The sequence below is a fragment of the Nicotiana tabacum genome, chromosome 5 (genome assembly GCF_000715075.1).
Source record: "Nicotiana tabacum cultivar K326 chromosome 5, ASM71507v2, whole genome shotgun sequence".
Classification (NCBI taxonomy): domain Eukaryota; kingdom Viridiplantae; phylum Streptophyta; class Magnoliopsida; order Solanales; family Solanaceae; genus Nicotiana; species Nicotiana tabacum.
Window position 1 is genome coordinate 126,168,384 of NC_134084.1, and position 19,623 is coordinate 126,188,006.

At 36.1% G+C, this 19,623-nt stretch overlaps 1 protein-coding gene, 1 non-coding gene and 1 pseudogene across 2 annotated transcripts; all 3 read right to left on the minus strand.

The window, feature by feature from the left end:
• Positions 1-5,624: 5,624 nt before the first annotated feature.
• On the minus strand, positions 5,625-5,697 carry TRNAA-AGC (transfer RNA alanine (anticodon AGC)). Its single transcript has one exon. It is a non-coding gene; the product is annotated as a tRNA-Ala (tRNA).
• A 2,254-nt stretch (positions 5,698-7,951) lies between these two features.
• Positions 7,952-10,472, minus strand: LOC107761129 (cytochrome P450 76A2-like; annotated as a pseudogene).
• A 5,369-nt stretch (positions 10,473-15,841) lies between these two features.
• On the minus strand, positions 15,842-18,446 carry LOC107761135 (cytochrome P450 76A2-like). The gene is made up of 2 exons (XM_016579309.2): positions 17,432-18,446; positions 15,842-16,649 (listed from the first exon to the last, which is right to left on the minus strand). Exons 1-2 carry the CDS (start codon positions 18,344-18,346, stop codon positions 16,044-16,046), a joined length of 1,521 nt encoding a protein of 506 aa, XP_016434795.1. The 5' UTR covers positions 18,347-18,446; the 3' UTR covers positions 15,842-16,043.
• Between the last annotated feature and the right edge of the window lie 1,177 nt (positions 18,447-19,623).

The following is a 19,623-nucleotide window of genomic DNA, read 5'->3' on the forward strand; positions in this document are numbered from 1 at the left end:
TTCAAAATTACAACTTGAAGTTTGCATTTAACAAGTAAATTAATGAAAAAAGAGTAAAACTAAATTTTCATGCATAATAATACTTCAAATTAATCTAACAAACTAAAACATTAAGCATAAATACGTCTAATAATTTTAAAATAACACAAATTGTCTCAAATCAACTTAAATACAAATTTCTGGAGGACGCTCAAGACAACTCTTCATATGCCTCCTTAAACAGTCTGTGCCCACACACTTTGGACGAAGATTTAAGACTCGACCACAGTTCTTGCACTTTTCTTTGTGAACTTCTTCATTTTCTTCTACCACCTCAAAGTGTTCCCAAACATATGAGCTCACTCTAGAAGTACGGGGCATGATTTAACTTGAATTGCGAATTTGAGTTTGAGAAATGAGAGATGAGTGAAGAAATGAAGAAGGGGAGGGGGGTGTATTTATAGTTTTTCAAAGGGCTAAATTAGTAATTACAAAAAGTGTTCAATTTAAAAAAAAAAAAATTGGCCCAAAAAGGGGTTAAATGTGCAAAACAGCCGTTGGGCCAACGGTCAGAAAGTAGAAAATTAAAAAAAAAATTGAAAGTATCTGTTATACCGGTCTGGGCCAATCCGATCCGGACCGGTTAACCGGATCTATAGTAAATACCGTTAACTGGATTTGACCTGTCCGGTTAACCGGTTGCACAAAGATAAGTAAACAAACAAAAAGGGAATTTCTCAAAAAAATAAAATGAAAATAAAAATAAAAAGAAGAAAAAAAGACAAATACATATTCTGGGCACATGACCTCTCATAAAACATATTCCCCTACAGTCCTACTACACAGACATGAAAAGGATTGGCTTGAATTCAAGTTTCCGCTCAACATAGAAGCAGAGGCGGATTCAAGATTTAGAGGATGCGGGTGCCACTCTTTATGTATATTGTATATCTACTCTAGCCACAATGACCGAATGAAAAGGGTGGGTCGATTCGATTAGAATTTTGTTACTCCGATTACGTTGATTAAGTCTTTTATTCAAATACATAAACAAATATGTTCGATTTTGTCTAGTTACCTTTTTTTCAAGCTTAAATTTAAATTATATTATGAAAGAAATTGCAAAAATAAATTAATGAAAGAGCACCTCCAATTATAAAATTTGGTTAAAAAATTGCTTAACTTCTACAAATTGTTGGCTTAACTAGATTAATTTTCCTTCTGTGTTCTCTAGTTCATTTTATCATTGTTAGTTTGATGGTTAAATAGTAGTAAATAACACTAATTCCATATGTATTAGAAGTGGGGAATGTATATATATATATGGCTCATTATATCATTGTCAATATATTAATCAAGAATATTTTCTCCCGTGCTTTCTCACATGGTATCAGAGCTTTGGTGAGAATAGATCGTTGTGCGTCATTCCAGCGACATTGGGGAAGAAAGAACTCTCACCGTGAGATTTTCCGGTGACCTAAGTGACTATTTGCGTCAAAGTCACTAATTATCAATATTGTGCAAAATCCAACACCACCAAAAGGTCCCCAAGAGATAGGAGACCAAACCCTAGAAAAAACCACCTGAAAACACTCACCTACGCGCCCCCACGCGCCTGCCGGAGATTTGCCGCCAGCGGCGCGTGTGTCCCATACGGCGGCGCATAAGGGCTGTTCCGGCCAGAATTTCAAAAAGTTTCTTTTGGACAATGTAATCGTCTTTCTTTTCCGAGCCTACCCATCAAGTTTACATCAGATTCCGACGACGTTTTTATTTTCCAGCGAGCTATAGTGTTTCTGGTGAACAGTAACAGTGAAACAGTGATTTCCAAACAATTTTCTGACATTTTTCGGCGTGAACATTATAATGTCATTCTTATTAGAAGCCTTAGACTCATAATTTGTTGGATCGAATGCATTAAATCCAATCCAGATGGTTTTTTTTACCGGATTATATTGAGTTCCTTCAGTACAAAGCACGTAAACAGACATCTTCAGGATCAGCCTCCGTTGTTCCAACAAATAGTAGCATGACTTGTGTCTCCCAATCTTCACCTTCTGAGTCTTGGGTCATTGATTTAGGTGCATCTGATCATATTTTTGGTAACAAATCTCTTTTCATTAGTATCTCATATTCTCAATCTCTTCCAACAGTCACAATGGTCAATGGGTCTCAAGCCATGGCAACTGCAATAGGTCAAGCAAGTCCACTTCCTTCCTTACCTTTAGACTCACTTAAATCTGTTGTTTTATTTCTTGATGACCTTATTTTTATACAGGAACGTAGTACAGGGCGGATCATTGGTACCAGACGTGAATCAGATTACTTTATTACCTTATCCTTGCAAAATCACATGGACTCGCATCTTGTCTTCCTCCAATAACTTGTCCCGTTACTGATTCACCAGATTTATTACATAAACGGTTAGGACATCTCAGTTTGTCAAAACTTCAGAAAATGGTACCTGGCTTATCTCACTTGTCCACTCTAAAGTGTGAGTCGTATCAGCTCGGTAAGCAATACCCGCTCCCATTTCCCGTGGCGTCTTAATAATTGAGCAGAGTCACCTTTTACTTTAGTCCATTCAGACGTTTGGGGTCTTAGTCGGGTTAGTTCTACCTTAGGATTCCGCTACTTTGTCAGTTTCATTGATGATTATTCCAGGTGCACTTGGATATTTTTGATGAAAAATCGATTTGAGTTATTTTCTATTTTCCAGACCTTCCACGCTGAAGTTTAAAATCAATTTGGGGTTTCTATCCGCACATTTCGTAGTGATAATGCCCTAGAGTATTTGTCTTCCCCATTTCAGCAGTTTATGAACTCCCATGGGATTATTCATCAAACATATTGTCCGTACACATCCCAACAAAATGGGGTAGCTGAAAGAAAGAATAGACATCTTATTGAAACTGCTCGTACCCTACTCATATATTAATCAAGAATATTTTCTCCCGTGCTTCACAATCATCTTAATTCCCAAGTTCGTATAACAATTCTTTGCAAAGCAAAAGCTTCAAATTGAGAATCAACTCAAAAATGCCTACAACTCAAGCTATTTATGTTTCTTAAAAGTCAACAGAAGAGAGTCATATTGCTCAATTATGTTCAAATATATATAGATTAATGTTGCGTCATCTAAAAAATAGAGATACTATATTAACCAAAATTAATTCAAACGACTTATCGAAAGAAATTGCTTTTGAAGTAAGTATACTGGTAAGGGAAAAAAGGAAGATTAATGCAAAGATTTTTTTTAACAAAGGAAGAAGCAGAAACAAAAAAAAAATAATACGAAGAATAACAAGAAAGAGGGAGATATAGCAAATAAAAGGAAGAAAAACAGAGGTGAGGCTTTAGAGCTCAATAGAGGAAAAATGGAATAAACAACAATAGGAAAAAAGGAAAATGAGAAGCAACAGCATGAACCCAGAGCATTAATAGAGTCCGCAAAGATTCGAACTCTAATTCTTTAGGAATCAAAAGACTTGAAAGCCTTGAACCAGTGGCACCCGCGTCTACTTTTGTATTGTGGGTGGCATTTTTTGATCTAGATGTATAGATACATTTACACAATATTAGCCGAAGCGTGCAGGTGCCGTACCACCCCTACCTCTCAAGGTAGATCCGCCCCTGATAGAAGTGGTTGACCGCACAATTCAAAAATCACCCTTTTACATTTTATTGTATGCATCATCTTCTTTGTCACTAATTTCCTTGTTGAATGCTGATTCTCTTCCAATTCAAAGATGATTAATGATTTTCCTTTCTTCCAAGCACTCCAGCTATTACAGGTTAACATATTTCAGTGCAAGTCATCAATTACAAATACCGATAGATAAAGATGGATGGTGATTTAAGCGGGAAATAAAATACTAAAAAGAATGAAACTTGGACCATGAGGAATAATGGAGAAATGAACGCATCACCTGCAACTCAAAATGAACTCATACGAAAAGTGCAAAAAGAAAAAATACACTAGAAAAGTTCATTCCGTTTCCAGAAATTAAAACCTGACCAAAGTGAAGGATTTCAAGCAACACTTGAGAGGAAGATAGCATTCCTAATTCTCCAAAAAGAGAGAAGATAAATGAATTTAGTGCTTGTCATAGCAAATTATCTTGCTGTTAAAGCAGAATGTCGTGTATTGGGAAAGGTATATCTGACAGCCACAATCACAAAAGGGCAAAAGGTGCTACCATAATTATAAAAGTGTCCTTTGAGTTTTTTCTCTTTCAAATTAGCACATTACTAGAAGAAACGGTACATCTAACCGTTACTTCTTTACAGGAAAATAGAAAGATTGCATCATAAGAATTGAAAAGTGTCGTTTCATTTTTTAATTGTTACTACTTTATAAACGATCTACTCTACATCATGGTTCGATTTTGATTCGAGCTCGATAATGATATCGATCTCGACACGGATCGGCCTCCCCAGGTTCGAGGTTAGTTTGTTCCACCTTCAGAATCTTACTTCGATAAATCATCGTTCGAACTCGATCGAACGTGCTAAGGCCGAAATCTATTTCGACCGTATACAATAGTTGATACAACTTATAGTAGCTAGTTTATATATTTACGGAAGCATAGTGTAAACGTATTTGTGCATTCGAATCGGTTTATCGATAAATCGAATCGATTATTTGTTATCGGTTTATCGATTTATCGATTTTGATTTCGAAATTTTCCTTATCGAGTTATCGATTTTGATTTCGATTTTGTCCTTTTCGATTATCGATTTATCGATAAACCGATAAGATATACTTTAAAAAAAAATTACCTTTATTCTATAATACTCTTTCCTTTACCCTAAGTCCCTAACCCTATTATTTCATCTACCACATTTAAGGAATGATCATATTTAAAACTCAAGGGAATGAAGTTCAAATTAATGGAAAATAGAATTAGCCGTGATGATATATTTTTTTTTATACCGTTGGAGTGTTGGCGGCATACATGATCCCTTACTTTAGTTTCGTTGCATGTGTTTGTTGACATAATTTTTATGTTATAAACGGTGTTCGTCTTATTTTAACTTCTTTTTGTCCATATTAGTTAGGCGTGTTTATAATAATATACTTTCCGTGGAATCCCGCAAATTTTCTTATTGGTGTAATTGATAACCGAATTGATAAGCCTCAAAAATCGATAAATTGAAATCGAAAAAATTGAAACGTTATTGAAACGATAGCGATAAGCATATGTACAAATCGATAATCAATAATTAATTATCGATAAGGGTCAAAATCGAACGATAAATCGAATTCACACCCCTACGTATATCATCCATCTCTTATTAGTGGAATAATCGTATTGGAGATTAAATGAGAGTGAAGAACATGGGTGAATTTTATCCATTTAATGGTCTATTTAATTTTGACGCCTAAACGTGATTTAATCATGTCATGCAAGTGGATTAAGCATTTAAATCTTGAGATCAACAAAAAGCTACATAATCAAGAAGGGCAAAGGGACAATAACTTCCATGAGCTACTAAAAACATTAAAAATTGCCGGACTTAACTAGCATAATTAAGCTGTAAAAAATTTCCTAAATATATTTGGGGGGGGGGGGGGGGGGGTTGACAGTAATTGGTTCCAAAAACTCTAAAAGCTGGGAAAGAAATAAGTAGTAATGAAAAACTGGAGATGCGGGGTATCGATCCCCGTACCTCTCGCATGCTAAGCGAGCGCTCTACCATCTGAGCTACATCCCCTTACTGATAACCAATCCAACATTTTATTATAATATTAAAACATACGGCTTAAACACATTGCCTGACGGAGGTATAGACGGAGCCCGTTTAAATGTAAAACAACACAAATTCAAAAAACCACCTTTTGATATTGTGAAATTTTTGTTAGTAAGTGGCATTAATTTGAAGTGACTGTTATTTTATTTTATTTTTGAAGAAAAGTTGGTTTGCCAATGGATGAATATGGTTCTACTTCTCAATTCTCAGTTCGATCGAGACTTGTTCGACGCCGTCCCAGCTTTCAGGTAATCAATTTCTCGCTTATTAGAACTTTGTATTTGACATTTACTGTCTGATTTTAATCATCGCAATGTGGGTACATCTCGACTATAATTGCTGTATTTTTGTACAGTAAAGACTACGTTCAATCTTACTTTTCTCTGCAACATGGTCAGAATCTATCAAGATGTAAAACGCATTCCTCGATTGTGACTTACAGCTTGTTTGGATGGTTGTTCCCATTGTATCGTATTGTATTGTTATTCCAAAACAATGTTTGTTTTGATTATTTTATTAAAATTGGTTGTATTGTATTGTTAAATTCATTGTTCCAAAACAATGAAAAGTCCCTTTTTTTTTAAACAACTGATTTGGTGCGGTGAGATTGTTTCCTATTTTTCTTTCCAAATATGTCCTAATTTATTACTCCACAATTCTATTTTACCCTTTACCTTTTTTTTATTTTAACTCCAAATCTCCAACTTATAACCTACTTTGTTTTCTTTTTAAGATCTTCTGCCGCCAACGTTAAAGGTATTTTGTCGCTTTCTGTTTTATTTTTTCTCCTAATTTGCTTTTAACTCGATTCTAATTAGCTGTGCTCCTTTGTTTTATCTTCTTCTGTCTTGCTCCTTTGTTCTATTTTCTTAAGGTGTTTTGCCTTCTTCTGTTTTGTTTTTTAAAATTATTTTTATGCATAATTTTTGATAAATTTAATATTTAAACAATTGAGGGTACTTTAGTAAACTTATGAGTTACAGTACAGTACGATACAGTCAAACCAAACAGCAAAATATTATTTAACAATAACAAACAATACAATCTATCCAAACACTGTATTCATAAAATGATACGATACAATACATTATAAAATGATGGGGAACAATGATCCAAACAGAGTGTTAGAGGTTGCATTTATTTTTACCTCAGTTAACTTAGGAGGATTCAAGTTGACATTTATTGTGCGCGTTTTGCATATTTTTGCATAATGTCTGAGTCAAACACAAACTAAGTGAAAAGATTGTGCTGTGCATTATAATTATATAGTCTGGAGAGCATAAAACACAAAGCAGAGCCCAGATATAGTCTTCAGCAATTGACTTTATCCACAGGCTTCACCTGACTTTATTCACTGCTACCATACTTGCTATTTCTTTTTGCAATTCAGTTTTCCATTTTTAGTTTTACATGAGATTCTAAAGTGGATGTTATATGTAAGAGAATTTAGGTTTCGCAATTGACTTATATAAAGGGATTTTATCATGTTAGAGCAAAAATAATCTTATCCCATCTAATAAAACACTTAAATTACTTTGTAAGTTATTGAATGTTAATAGAGAAGAGGTATCCGTGTCTATAAAAGAAAGAACTGAATCAGGTGGTAATCCAGGAACACTTCAATGGCTCAATGTTTCCACTGAAATTTTTGCAAAAGAGCATATTGGATGCATATATATAGTCAGACCTCTCTATAACAACATCTCTATATAACAACACTTCACTATAAAATCCAAGCTTTTCCGGAACCAAATTTCATGTTATGTTATAATATATGTTCTCTATAATAGCACTTCGCTATAACATCCAAAAATATTCGAAACAAACGAGACTGTTATAGAGAGGTTTGACTGTACTACTGTTTCACAGAATTTGATGAGCTAGGATGTCTTGTCTGTAAATGTTATCAATTCCTGGTTAATGTGGAGTATCGTGCTTCCAGCAGTCAGCGACGTTTTTAAGAGGAAAAAAAATACCTGGAAAGTTCAGTTAAACAACAATGTGAACGTTGTTGACTGGTAAGCACGAGGGCATCTCAAGACTTTGAAGGACCAAAAGCTGTGTTCAGTATTTCACAGCATTTCCCCTTGATGATATTGATTTCAGATCATGTTTCCATAAAGATATTTTAGATGTAGCAGCAGATAGTTGGTCAAATGAAGCCAGTTCAATATCACAAAGTAAAGATATGTTTTCTCTGTTGTAATCTTACCAGGTCAATATCACAAAGTAAAGACATGCTCAAACGAAGCCAGTTTAATATTATCCAACCAGCGGTCAGTTATGATATGCTCAACTTCTTCTTTTCACCTCCATATTCGTTCAATATCACAACGTAAACTAATCTTACTAGACCCAAAGAAGGCTTTGAATCTCTATACCCAGCCTAAAATGCAAATGCTATGCCTTGCGTGCATACTAGTTTTCCTTCGTCTCAACCTTACTGTCATGTATGAGAAGAAGATGTTCTTTTTATTGGTACAGCTTTCAGAGGTTGGAATTTTCTCACTGTTATGCCTATCCTCTCTTTCATGTCCATGGCTTTAGATGTGACATTATCAGGGAGCTCCCAGTCAAATTCATGAAGCAATGAGCCCAAAAGAAGGTGCAACATGCGATCAGCTAAGGTAAGGCCTACGCACATCCTTCTGCTAGCACCAAATGGTATTAACTCTGCCCCTTGACAGACCTCTCAGGCCTGAATGCCAAAGGGTCTTCCCAGAATTCAGGGTCTCTTCCAATCCCAAGACGTTGACAAAAACTTGAGTGTCTTCTGGTATGTCAAATCCCATGAAACTCATGTCTTTAATTGCTCTTCTTGCAACTAAGAAAGGAAGTGGAGGATGCAAATGCAGTGTTTCCTTGATAACCGCTTGCAAATAAGGCAACTTATCAATGTCAGTCTCCTCTAACTTCCTGTTTACTACTACCTCAGAGATCTCTGCCTTGACTTTGGCCATTACTTCAGGATTGTGCAGGACCTCAGTTAGTGCCCAGTCCGAACTGCTATGTGTTGTCTCTGAAGCAGCGATAAACATTTCCTGAAATTATCCTTGTCAGTGGGAGTTTGTTAAAAAATAACTCAATATCTTAGAGCAAACAATAGAAGAAGGGGCAAGAAAGCTTATATGATCAATGATATGGAAATGGAAATGAGGAAGAGAGCTGATGGTTTTCAAACACTTACCAGTATGAATATGTTAATCTGATGTTCTGATAACGTAGCCGGTTCATCTTCTCCACTACCCTCAAATTCAAGCAACACCCCTAAGAAATCTTTCTTCCTTCTGTTTGCTCTTTCATGCGTTCATCGACAAATGTGGAAGCAACTTCAATTGCCTTTCCTATGTCATGCTCTGCCTTTTGCCTTAAACCTTGTAAATCAAGCCATTTAAGACATGGAAATAAATCTGAAATATTTGGACAGCCACTCCACTTAATTAGTCGTGCCAAGGCTGTGAAGAAATCTGAGGCCTTTTTGCTCTGGATCTACTAAATCATGAGACAACATCAGGTTCCCGACCAGGTTAAATGATGCAAGATAGACGAAACATGCTACCTCAATCTCACTTCCCTTTTCCATAGAGTTTGCTTCCTTGTCAATCCATTGAAGCATATCATCAATGCATTTCTGCCTGAGATGCACTGTTTCATTGATTCTTTTGTTTGTGAACATTTGCATAGTGCATATCCGCCTTAGCACACGCCAATAGGTGCCATAACGGGGCTAAAGCCAAGGAACTGTGCTGTAATTTTGCGATCTGCAAAGGAAACATCATGGTTCTTGAAGAACTCAGTAGCCACCTTTGCGGACAAAATTGCCATGGTTTTGACGGATCCAATCTTGAACCAAACAACAGGACCATATCTTTGTTTCATACCTGCTATTTTTTGGTCTGGCGCAGCTCCAAGATCAAACAGGTTACCGAAAATCGGCCATCCAGGAAGTCTCGGAGGAAGCTGTGAGAATGTGACTTTTTCCAGGACAAAAGAAGGATGAAAGCTGGTGTTAAGAGGATGGAAGACCAAGTAAGATAGTACCAATTCACCCCCCAACCCCCAACCCAATTTTCATATAATTTGTGCTTTGCTTCTCTATACTGCACCTTGATAGAATTTCTATACTATGTATATTGTGTTCCATTGTTGATTCCTAGTGTGAGATTCCAAGTGCAACTCCCTGAATATTCCAATTGCTTATATGATTTCTTATAGCATTAGAAAGGAGAAAATAATTGGTGCCTCAGAGTTGACTTTCCTGCCAATGATATCGTGAGAAAGCACAGGAAAAAATATACTATTGGTATTCGTTAAGTGTTTTACAATAGCCCTATTTATATACAATGTTTACATATACCTAAAGCCTTCTATACCAATATGGGATACTATACATGAACTACTTCTAACATTCCCCCTCAAGCTGGTGCATGTAAATTATATGTACCGAGCTTGTTACATATATAACTAATACGATAATCAGTGAGAGACATGGTGAAAGTATCTGCAAGTTGATCATTTGACTTTACAAACTTTGTAACAATATCTCCTAAGAGAATCTTCTCTTTGATGAAGTGACAATTAATCTCAATGTGTTTGGTCCTCTCATGAAATACTGGATTTGATGCAATATGAAGGGCAACCTGATTATCACACACGAGTTCCATTTGACTGATTTCTCCAAATTTTAATTCCTTGAGCAATTGTTTGACCCAAACTAGCTTGCTTGTTGCAAGAGCCATGGCTTGATACTTTGCTTCTGCGCTAGATCGAGCAACTACATTTTATTTCTTGCTTTTTCAAGAGATCAAACTACCTCCTACTAAGACACAATATCCAGATGTGCAACGTGTATCAGAAGGTGACTCTGTCCAATCAGCATCCCAGTGACTATCGCAGGGAGAGTCTAGAAACTGACTTACAACACTCACAAGAAATGAAATGTCATGTCTAGTCACTGTGAGGTAATTCAATTTGCCAACCAACCGCCTATATTTTGCAGGATCACTAAGAGGCTCCTCCTGTCCTGGCAGAAGCTTAGCATTCGGATCCATAAGAGTGTCAAGAGATCTGCAACCCATCATTCATGTTTCCTCAAGAATATCTAAAGCATATTTCCTTTGTGAAATAAGAATACCTGAACTAGACCAAACAACCTCAATACCTAGAAAGTACTTCAATCTGCCGAGATCTTTAGTCCGGAAGTGTTGAAAAAGATGTTGTTTCAGACTAGTAATGTCATCTTGATCATTGTTAGTAATAACAATATCATCAACATAAACCACCAGATAAATACACAGATTAGGAGTATAATACCAATAAAAGACTGAGTGATCAGCTTCACTATGGGTCATGCCAAACTCCGAAGTAACTGTGCTGAACTTACCAAACCAGGCTCGAGGAGATTGTTTCAAACCATAGAGTGACTTGCGTATTCGACATACAAGACCACTAGACTCCCCCTGAGCAACAAAACTAGGCAGTTGCTCCATATAAACTTCATCCTCAAGATCACCAGGGAGAAAGGCATTCTTAATGTGCAACTGATAAAGAGGCCAACGACGAACAACAACCATGGACAGAAAAAGGCGAATATATGCTACTTTAGCCATGGGAGAGAAAGTGTCACTATAATCAAGCCCAAATATCTGAGTATATCCTTTTGCAACCAAACGAGCTTTAAGCCGATCAACTTGGCCATCCGGGCCGACTTTGAAGCATAAGCCCAACGACAACCAACAGTAGACTTACCTGAAGGAAGAGGAACAAGCTCTCAAGTACCACTCGCATATAAAGCAGTCATCTCGTCAATCATAGTCTGTTACCATCCTGGATGAGATAGTGCCTCACCTGTAGACTTAGGAATGAAAACAGTAGACAAAGATGATACAAAGCATCAAGGGTGATGATAGACAGTGATAACCTAAATTAACATAATGGGGGTTAAGATTAAGTGTGGATCATACACCTTTCCGAAGTGCAATCAGTGGACTAGGAGGAGCCAATCCGCAGTAGGTACAGAAGCTGATGCAGGACGTGAATCATCTGGGCATGATGCTGGACGTGGACGATGACGATAAGTCAAGAGTGTGGTCTTGTGGCTGGAGACATAGGAGGAGCAACTGTAGACTCCTCAGAAGTTGGTATAGGTTGGAGCGGTTGTGGTGGTACTGTGGATGTCGATGGGGATGTAAGAGGAGTAACACTAGATTCCTCACAAGTAAGTACAGGTAAGACCTCAGATATATCAAGATGATTAGATGAAGTAAAGTAAGGTTGAGACTCAAAGAACGCGATATCAGTTGACATAAGATACCTACGAAGATCAGCTGAGTAGCGATGATGCCCCTTTTGAACCCGAGAATAGCCAAGAAAGATACACTTGAGAGCACGAGGAGCTAATTTATCTTTTCTGAGAGCTAAGTTATAGACAAAATAAGTACTCCCAAAAACACGAAGAGCAAGAGAGTATGCGGGTGACCTAGGGAACAATACTGAATGAACAAGCTTTAAGAACTGCATTGCCCCAAAAATACAGCAAAACATGGGATTGAATGAGAATTGTGCGAGCAATTTCAATGAAATGCCTATTCTTTCTCTCTGCTACCCCATTCTGTTGAGAGAGTATACAGACAAGATATCTGATGGATAATTTCTTGAGAAGTCATAAACTGATAAAACTTAGAGGATAAATATTCTAAGGCATTACCACTACGAAAAGTGTGTAGAAACACCAAACTGAGTTTTAATTTCAGCACAAAAACTCTAAAATATAGAGAACAACTCATAACGATCTTTCATTAGGAAAATCCAAGTACATCTTGAGTAATCATCAATAAAACTAATAAAATAACGAAATCCTTAAGTTGAATTGGCTCTACTAGGACCCCATATATTCGAATGAACTAAAGAAAAAACAAACTCTACACGACTCTCAGCACTATGTGAAAATGTAGCTCGAATATGTTTTCCCCAAGTTGACACGACTTACAATCAAATGTAGACAAACTAGAAAAACTAGGCACCATCTTCTGAAGCTTGAATAAACTCGGATGTCCTAAACATTTGTGATTAGGTCTGGAGGATCTGTAGCTGGATATGCTGTAGAGGGATTGAGTAAGTTAAGGTAGTAAAGTTCTTGTGATTCACGCCATGTGCTAGCATAATAAATGAATCATCAATAAAATATATACCACAATGAGGGCACAAGTCAAACGACTAATAGATGTGAGATTAAAAGGACAACCAGGACATAAAGAATAGAATCTAAAGTAACAAAAGATAGGGGATTACCTTGTCCAACTCCTTTTGCTTTTGTATGGACTCTATTGGCTAGAGTAATATTGGGAAGAGATTGTGAATAAATAATATTTGATAAAAGTGACCTATTACCCGAAATAGAGGTGCATGAGTCCATGACACATGGTCCAAAAATAGTAGACTGGGAAATACAAGCATAGAAATTACCAACAACAGAAATATCAGTTTGAGCGACTGAGGCCACTTGTGGAGCTATCTGCTTAGTTGCTCGATACTGAAGGAACTCATTATACTCTTCTTCAGATAAAGAAAACCCCGGGCTACCTGCGGTCTCAGTCTGAGCAACATTAGCATTTTTAGGTGGTCGGTCATGCAAAGAGTAACACACCTCACGAGTGTGCCCAAGCTTGTTACAATAAGAACACTTTGTTCGAGTTCTTCGAAAACGACATCCTCCTCGTCTATTATCCATAATTTGAGATGCTCGATTTTCCACTCTCTTGGATGCGAGAACAGAGGAGTCAGCTTTCTGTGAAGAGATCATTATATGACCGGGCGCTGCAACAAGCCGAAATAACCTAGAGAATAATTCATCAACTGTGGGGACAGTCGGACTAGCCAAAATCCGGTCACATACTGAATCAAGGTCATTAGGAAGTCCAACAAGGGTAAGAACTAGAAACATCTTTTGTCGTTGCTCTTGTTTCTTTTCAACACTAGCAGAAACTGGTATCAACTCTTCAAATCCCTCCATGACTGCCTGTACTTGCCCCAATTAAATAGACATATCTAATTTATGTTTCTTTAGATTTGTCATCTGCGATATCACATCATAGAAACGAAATATGTCATTAGTGTATAAAGTGCGAGCCTTTTCCTTAACTAAATAACATGTCTGGAATGGATGAAACAAGGGCATCAACTTGAAATCAATAGATCGCCACATGATACTACATAACTAAGCATCAATCTTCTCCAAAGTACTTTAGTTTTTTCATCTCCTTCGCTAGCATTTTTGGTTAAATGATCTTGAATACCTTGACCTTTACACCACAACTCGACAGACGAAACCCGAGCTAAATAGTTTGAAGTTTTCATTAAAGGTTCCGAGTTAATTATGACACTAGAACTTCAAGAACCCGTGTTTTTAGACCCAAAAATATCAAATCCCAAAGACATCGTTGGATTGAAGAGAAGTCTAGCAAATTATTACCAAATAATAGAAAGAATCAACTGTAACCCATTGAAATAGACGAAGGAAACACTGCAATCGCCGGAAATTTATTGTAGCAGCCGGAAAAATCAGTATAGTCGCCGGAAAAAACTCAAAGTGATCGGAATAAAATGAAAACAGTATGGGTGGGGTAGGAATTAGTAGACGAACCAACTGCTCTGAAGAACCTTTTCCAAAAAATGACCGGAAGTGGTCGTACTCGTCGACGCATGAGCTCACGCGTTTGTCTGAACCCTAGTTTCTGATGGCGCATGAGGCGGCGGTTACCGGAGAGGTTTACTGGGGTTTGGTCGTCGGACGATGATGAATCTTGTGGTATTGTTGGATTTTGCGCAACACTGACGGAGAGAGAGATGACGCAAGACAACTGTGAAAAATAGCCGGAAAACTGACATGTGAGAAAGCACGGGAAAAAATATATTATAGATATTCGTTAAGTGTTTTACAGTAACCCTATTTATATACAATATTTACATATACCTAAAGCCTTCTATACCAATGTGGGACACTATACATGAACTACTTTTAACAGATATATTTCTAGCCTTTAATGATTCTTATCTTACTGGATTATATTTATTGTGTGTCGCACTCTCAGTCCCCATTTCCCTTTTGAATAAGAATGTAAGCTCTTAAACTTTCTTGAGTTTTAGAGCTTTTAACCTTTGTCTTTGGATTGTCTTAGGATAAAAGATTATGTAATTGCTGTAGACACCTAGTTATTTAGTAGTACCTTTCTTGACTCCCTGGATGGTGGAAGCAAGCAAATCGCACCCCATAATCATTTCAACTTAATTTGCTACTTGCTTCTCTATAATGCAGCTCAATATTATTTCTAACTTTTATATATATATATATATATGTGCGCGCGCGTGCCCGTGCTGATTCCTACAGCAAGATTCTAAGTGCAATTTGCTGTAATACGCCAACTGCTTAAATAATTTTATGGCAATCACAAAGGTTACATGATTGGTACCTTAGAGTGGACCTTAATGTAAATCATATGGAGATTCCTTTCTCTGTTCTGGCGATCCCCTTGTAGTAGTATATAATATTTGTCTTTTCTACAACTCTTAGCACATCAAAGCTAAAATAATTGCTAGCCTTTTCTTGTCTGAGTCGGAAAACTATGGTATACAATATTGTATTTCTCCAGAGTGCTTTGCAGTTGAAAACTAAAATGAATTAAACTAGCTTTTAGTGATTCCTATTTTATTGGAATAAATTCATAAAAGATCCTAGTATAGCCGGCAGCGGATACACGTTCGTCTTTTTATTACTCATACTAAGTATAGCAGTTACAAATTAAATTAAAGTGAGAATATATATAATTCTAACTGTATTAAAATGATAAAGTTTATATGCAAGAGATATGTCTTGCATTCATTTGTTTAGTGTAAATACCAAGTGCGGGTATATTTTTTCAGTTATTATTACAAAGTTAGTGAATGCATAACAATGATACGATATCAATTAAAAGGTATATTTGAAAGGGGAAGAGTTGGCTAAGTATAAATTACTCTTCGAGTTTAACTTGTTTTTGAGGCTTAAAGCAAATACTTGGAGTTTTAGGTATGACATCACCTATATGGGGTTAATTAGTCCAAAACCTATCAGTTTACATCATTCAAATAGGAACTTCTCCAAATTATAATCTTGTTTAACAAAGATCCAGGTAAATACATACAAATTCAGTACTAACACAAACTCCAGTAGGCACTACAACTTGTTCATAACACAACAGAAATACTGGTTTACTCCAAATAAGTAAGAAAATATGCACAAAACATAACTATAAAAACTCAAATATATTAAGATCTCAAGACTTTTTTGGTATTACTTTCAAAGAGTGGCGTTTTCTTGCTGTAACCCCAAAACTTTCATCCATATTAATAGATTTGGGAGAGACACCATCAGGAAGTTCCCAGTCGAATTCGTGTAGCAAAGATCCCAAAGCAAAATGCATCATCCTATGACCTAATGGCAAACCAACGCACATTCTTCGCCCAGCACCAAACGGCATTAGCTCATAATGCTGTCCCTTCACGTCTATGTTTGAGCTAAGAAACCTCTCGGGCTTAAAACTCATAGGGTCGTCCCAACATTCAGGATCTCTTCCAATCGCCCAGACGTTTACTAAAACTTGAGTACCTTTTGGTATGTCATAGCCCAAGAACTTAGTATCTTGAATTGTACTTCTTGGGATCAAGAAAGGGAGAGGTGGATGTAAACGAAGCGATTCCTTTAATACTCCTTGCATATAAGGAAGATTGTCAATGTCACTTTCTTCAAACTTCTTGTTTGGTCCTACTACTTTTGATAACTCTGCTTTCACTTTAGCCATTGCTTCAGGGTGACGCAAGAGCTCCGTTAATGCCCATTCTACACTGCTGCTTGTCGTCTCTGAACCGGCTAAAAACATTTCCTGATGTTTTATATATGTAGAACAGACTTAATTTCATAGTATGAAGCAACATGTTGAACACTAAATTAAAGTGCAGTATAAATACTAGGCAGTGCAGTAGTACAGTTTAAAAGTACATATTAGTGATCTATTTTGTAACTTCTCAAGTTACCATTAAGTACACATGTTATAGGGCAGCCCGGTGCACAAGCATCCTGCATTCACACAGGGTCAGGGGAAGGGTCGTACATCTCTAGAGGGTGTGATGTAGACATGCAAGCATTAGTGGCTGCTTCCACGGCTCGAACTCGTGACTTATAGGTCACATCGGAGATAACTTTACCGTTGCTCCAAGGCGCCCCTTCCAAGTAGTAGGGGAGCCACATGCATTGAGGGTGTCAATTGACATCCTTTCGTTTGAAAATTAGACTTGTATAGCTAGGGTAAACATAATTTTTTTTATTATGTATATATACTACTATATATTAACACCCATTGGTTTCTTTATGAGTTTATTTCTGTATATTTTTACCCCCTTTAATAAAAATTCTAACTCCATCGCTGCTTTCAAGTACACATATTATAGTTAAAGAGATATAAAGCCGAAAAAACTAATCATTTAAATTAAACTAGGCCTCATAATTAAAAGTGGGACAATAGTAGAAGATAAGAAATGACGTTGAGGATTCAATCATATAGCCTAAGATTGAAGAAAATATAGTAGAGTTTTATGCTACAAATACTACTGATTGAAATGAAAATTCATGTTGTAAAGAGAAGTCTAAATATTTCAAAAAACTTACCATTACTAATATTTTGATCTCATGTTGTGATAACTTAGCTGGTTCATCTTTTCCAGTGCCTTCAAATTCAAGCAAAACATCCAAGAAATCTTTATTCCTTTTCTGCCCGCCTTTAATTCGCTCTTCCTCACGTTCCTTAAGAAATGCAGATCCAAATTCCATAGCCTTTCCCATATCTCGCGTCATCTTCTTTCTCAAACTTTGTAGATCAAACCTTCTAAGACTTGGAAATATATCAGAAACATTAGGAACACCTGACCATTCCATAATTCCTTTCATAGCATTGAAGAAATCTGAGGCCTCTTCTGACTCTGGATCCGCCAAATCTTTTGAAAAAATCAAATTTCCTAACATATTAAACGATGCAAGAAATACAAAACGCGTTACCTCAATCCCACTTCCTTTTTTCACAACGTTCGCTTCTTTCTCAATCCATTTAACCATTTCATTTACACATTTGCCTCTAACGGACACTGTTTCATTTATCTTTTTGTTTACAAACATTTCAACAGTACATATTCGCCTTTGTAAGCGCCAAAAGGAACCATATTGGCCTAAAGCCATAGACCCTTGATAGTAATTATGTGCCTGATTTACATCAACAGTACATCTATCTGCAAAAGAAATATCATGGTTTTTGAATAAGTCTGCAGCAGCTTGAGCTGTTTGAACTACCATAGAATTAATAGAAGGACCTATTTTTAACCATAAAATAGGACCATATTTCTGTTTTAGAACTGCAACTTTTTTGTATGGCAGAGATCCAAGTTCAAACATATTACCAAAAATTGGTAATCCAGGTGGTCCTGGAGGTAATTTGTAGGAAGAATTAGCCTTTTTCTTGGGAAATATTAGTAGAAGAACTGGTAAGAAAATGATTGTAGAAAAAAATAGATAGCTCCATTCCCATTGCATTTCTCTCCTTAGTTTTTTTGTGAGTTACTAGTTTGCTATGAATTGTGTAATGGTTTGCTCTTATAATATTTCTTGCTATCACCTCATTCAGCACAGGCGGACCCAAGATTTGAAGTTCAGAAGTGGATTCAACTGAAATGTAGTTTGTATATAAGAGGCTCATTATTAATATATTATTATTTTCTAAAGATATATTTATATATGATTGTTTGCCGAACTTTACGGGTGAGGGTGACCCGTCCGATATAACACATGTCTGACTCTGCACCTTAGGACCCCATTTGACATTGTTTAATGGTGCACGCATAAACTATTTTTTATATTAATTATTGTTTTGAACTTGGCATTTTAATAGTCTCGATCCTCAGTAAGACAAAAATAGTCTACGTGTACAGCGATTCAAGGGATAGAGGCATTAAGCATATGCCGATGGCTATGTTTAAGGGTATACATAAATCGGGTTGGTTCGGTTTTCTTTTACAAAATCGAACCAAACCAATTATATCGGTTTGAATTGGTTCGATTTTGGTGGGTTTTTTGGGGTTTCGGATTTTTCGGGTTTTTTTACTTAAATATTATTTCAATCTTACTTTGTTAAACTTTTGATAAGTAAATATATATTTAATAAAAAATTAAAATTAACAAACATATTATCTATTAAATGTTCTTATGGGAGAATTTACTTAGTAACACATGATAGTTATTTTTTTAGTCGTCTGACAATAATTTTTTGTTGATGTACACTCTCAAGGTTAATCGAATTTAGTAATCAAACATAAAAATCAATATGTTGCCTAAATAATAATAACCACTTCAAATATATAAGAATTTAATAGATCTTGACATATGAATACTGAAGATCAAAGAGATTGACGCATTTCAGTAACACTTGATAAGAAAGTGATCATACAATCTATTATTTAAGGTTAATAAATATGGAGTACTTCATATTTTATCAAATATTATATTCAGTAAGAGAAACCCAAATATTTTTAGACATTTTTTAAAGAAAATTTTATATAAAATCTTAAAAGTATATATAAAAATTATATATTTATATGTCGGTTTGGTTCGGATTTTTTTACTCAATACCAAACCAAATCAAACCAAACTTAACCGGATTTTTTAATAGGTTTGGTTTGACTTTTCGGTTTGGTGCGATTTTTCGGTTCGGTTTGTACGCCCCTAGCTATGTCAATTAGATATGACCTTTGATTTTAAACTTCTGTTCTTGTCACTTAGCTCATGTTTGCATAGGCGAATTCAGAATTTAAATT

Excerpts from the sequence above, each read along its gene's own strand:
- LOC107761135 (XM_016579309.2), bottom strand. The coding sequence starts at position 18,346 with ATGCAATGGGAATGGAGCTATCTATTTTTTTCTACAATCATTTTCTTA. Across the intron at positions 16,650-17,431 it reads AGATCAAAATATTAGTAATG|GAAATGTTTTTAGCCGGTTC; the intron begins GTAAGTTTTTTG and ends ATAAAACATCAG.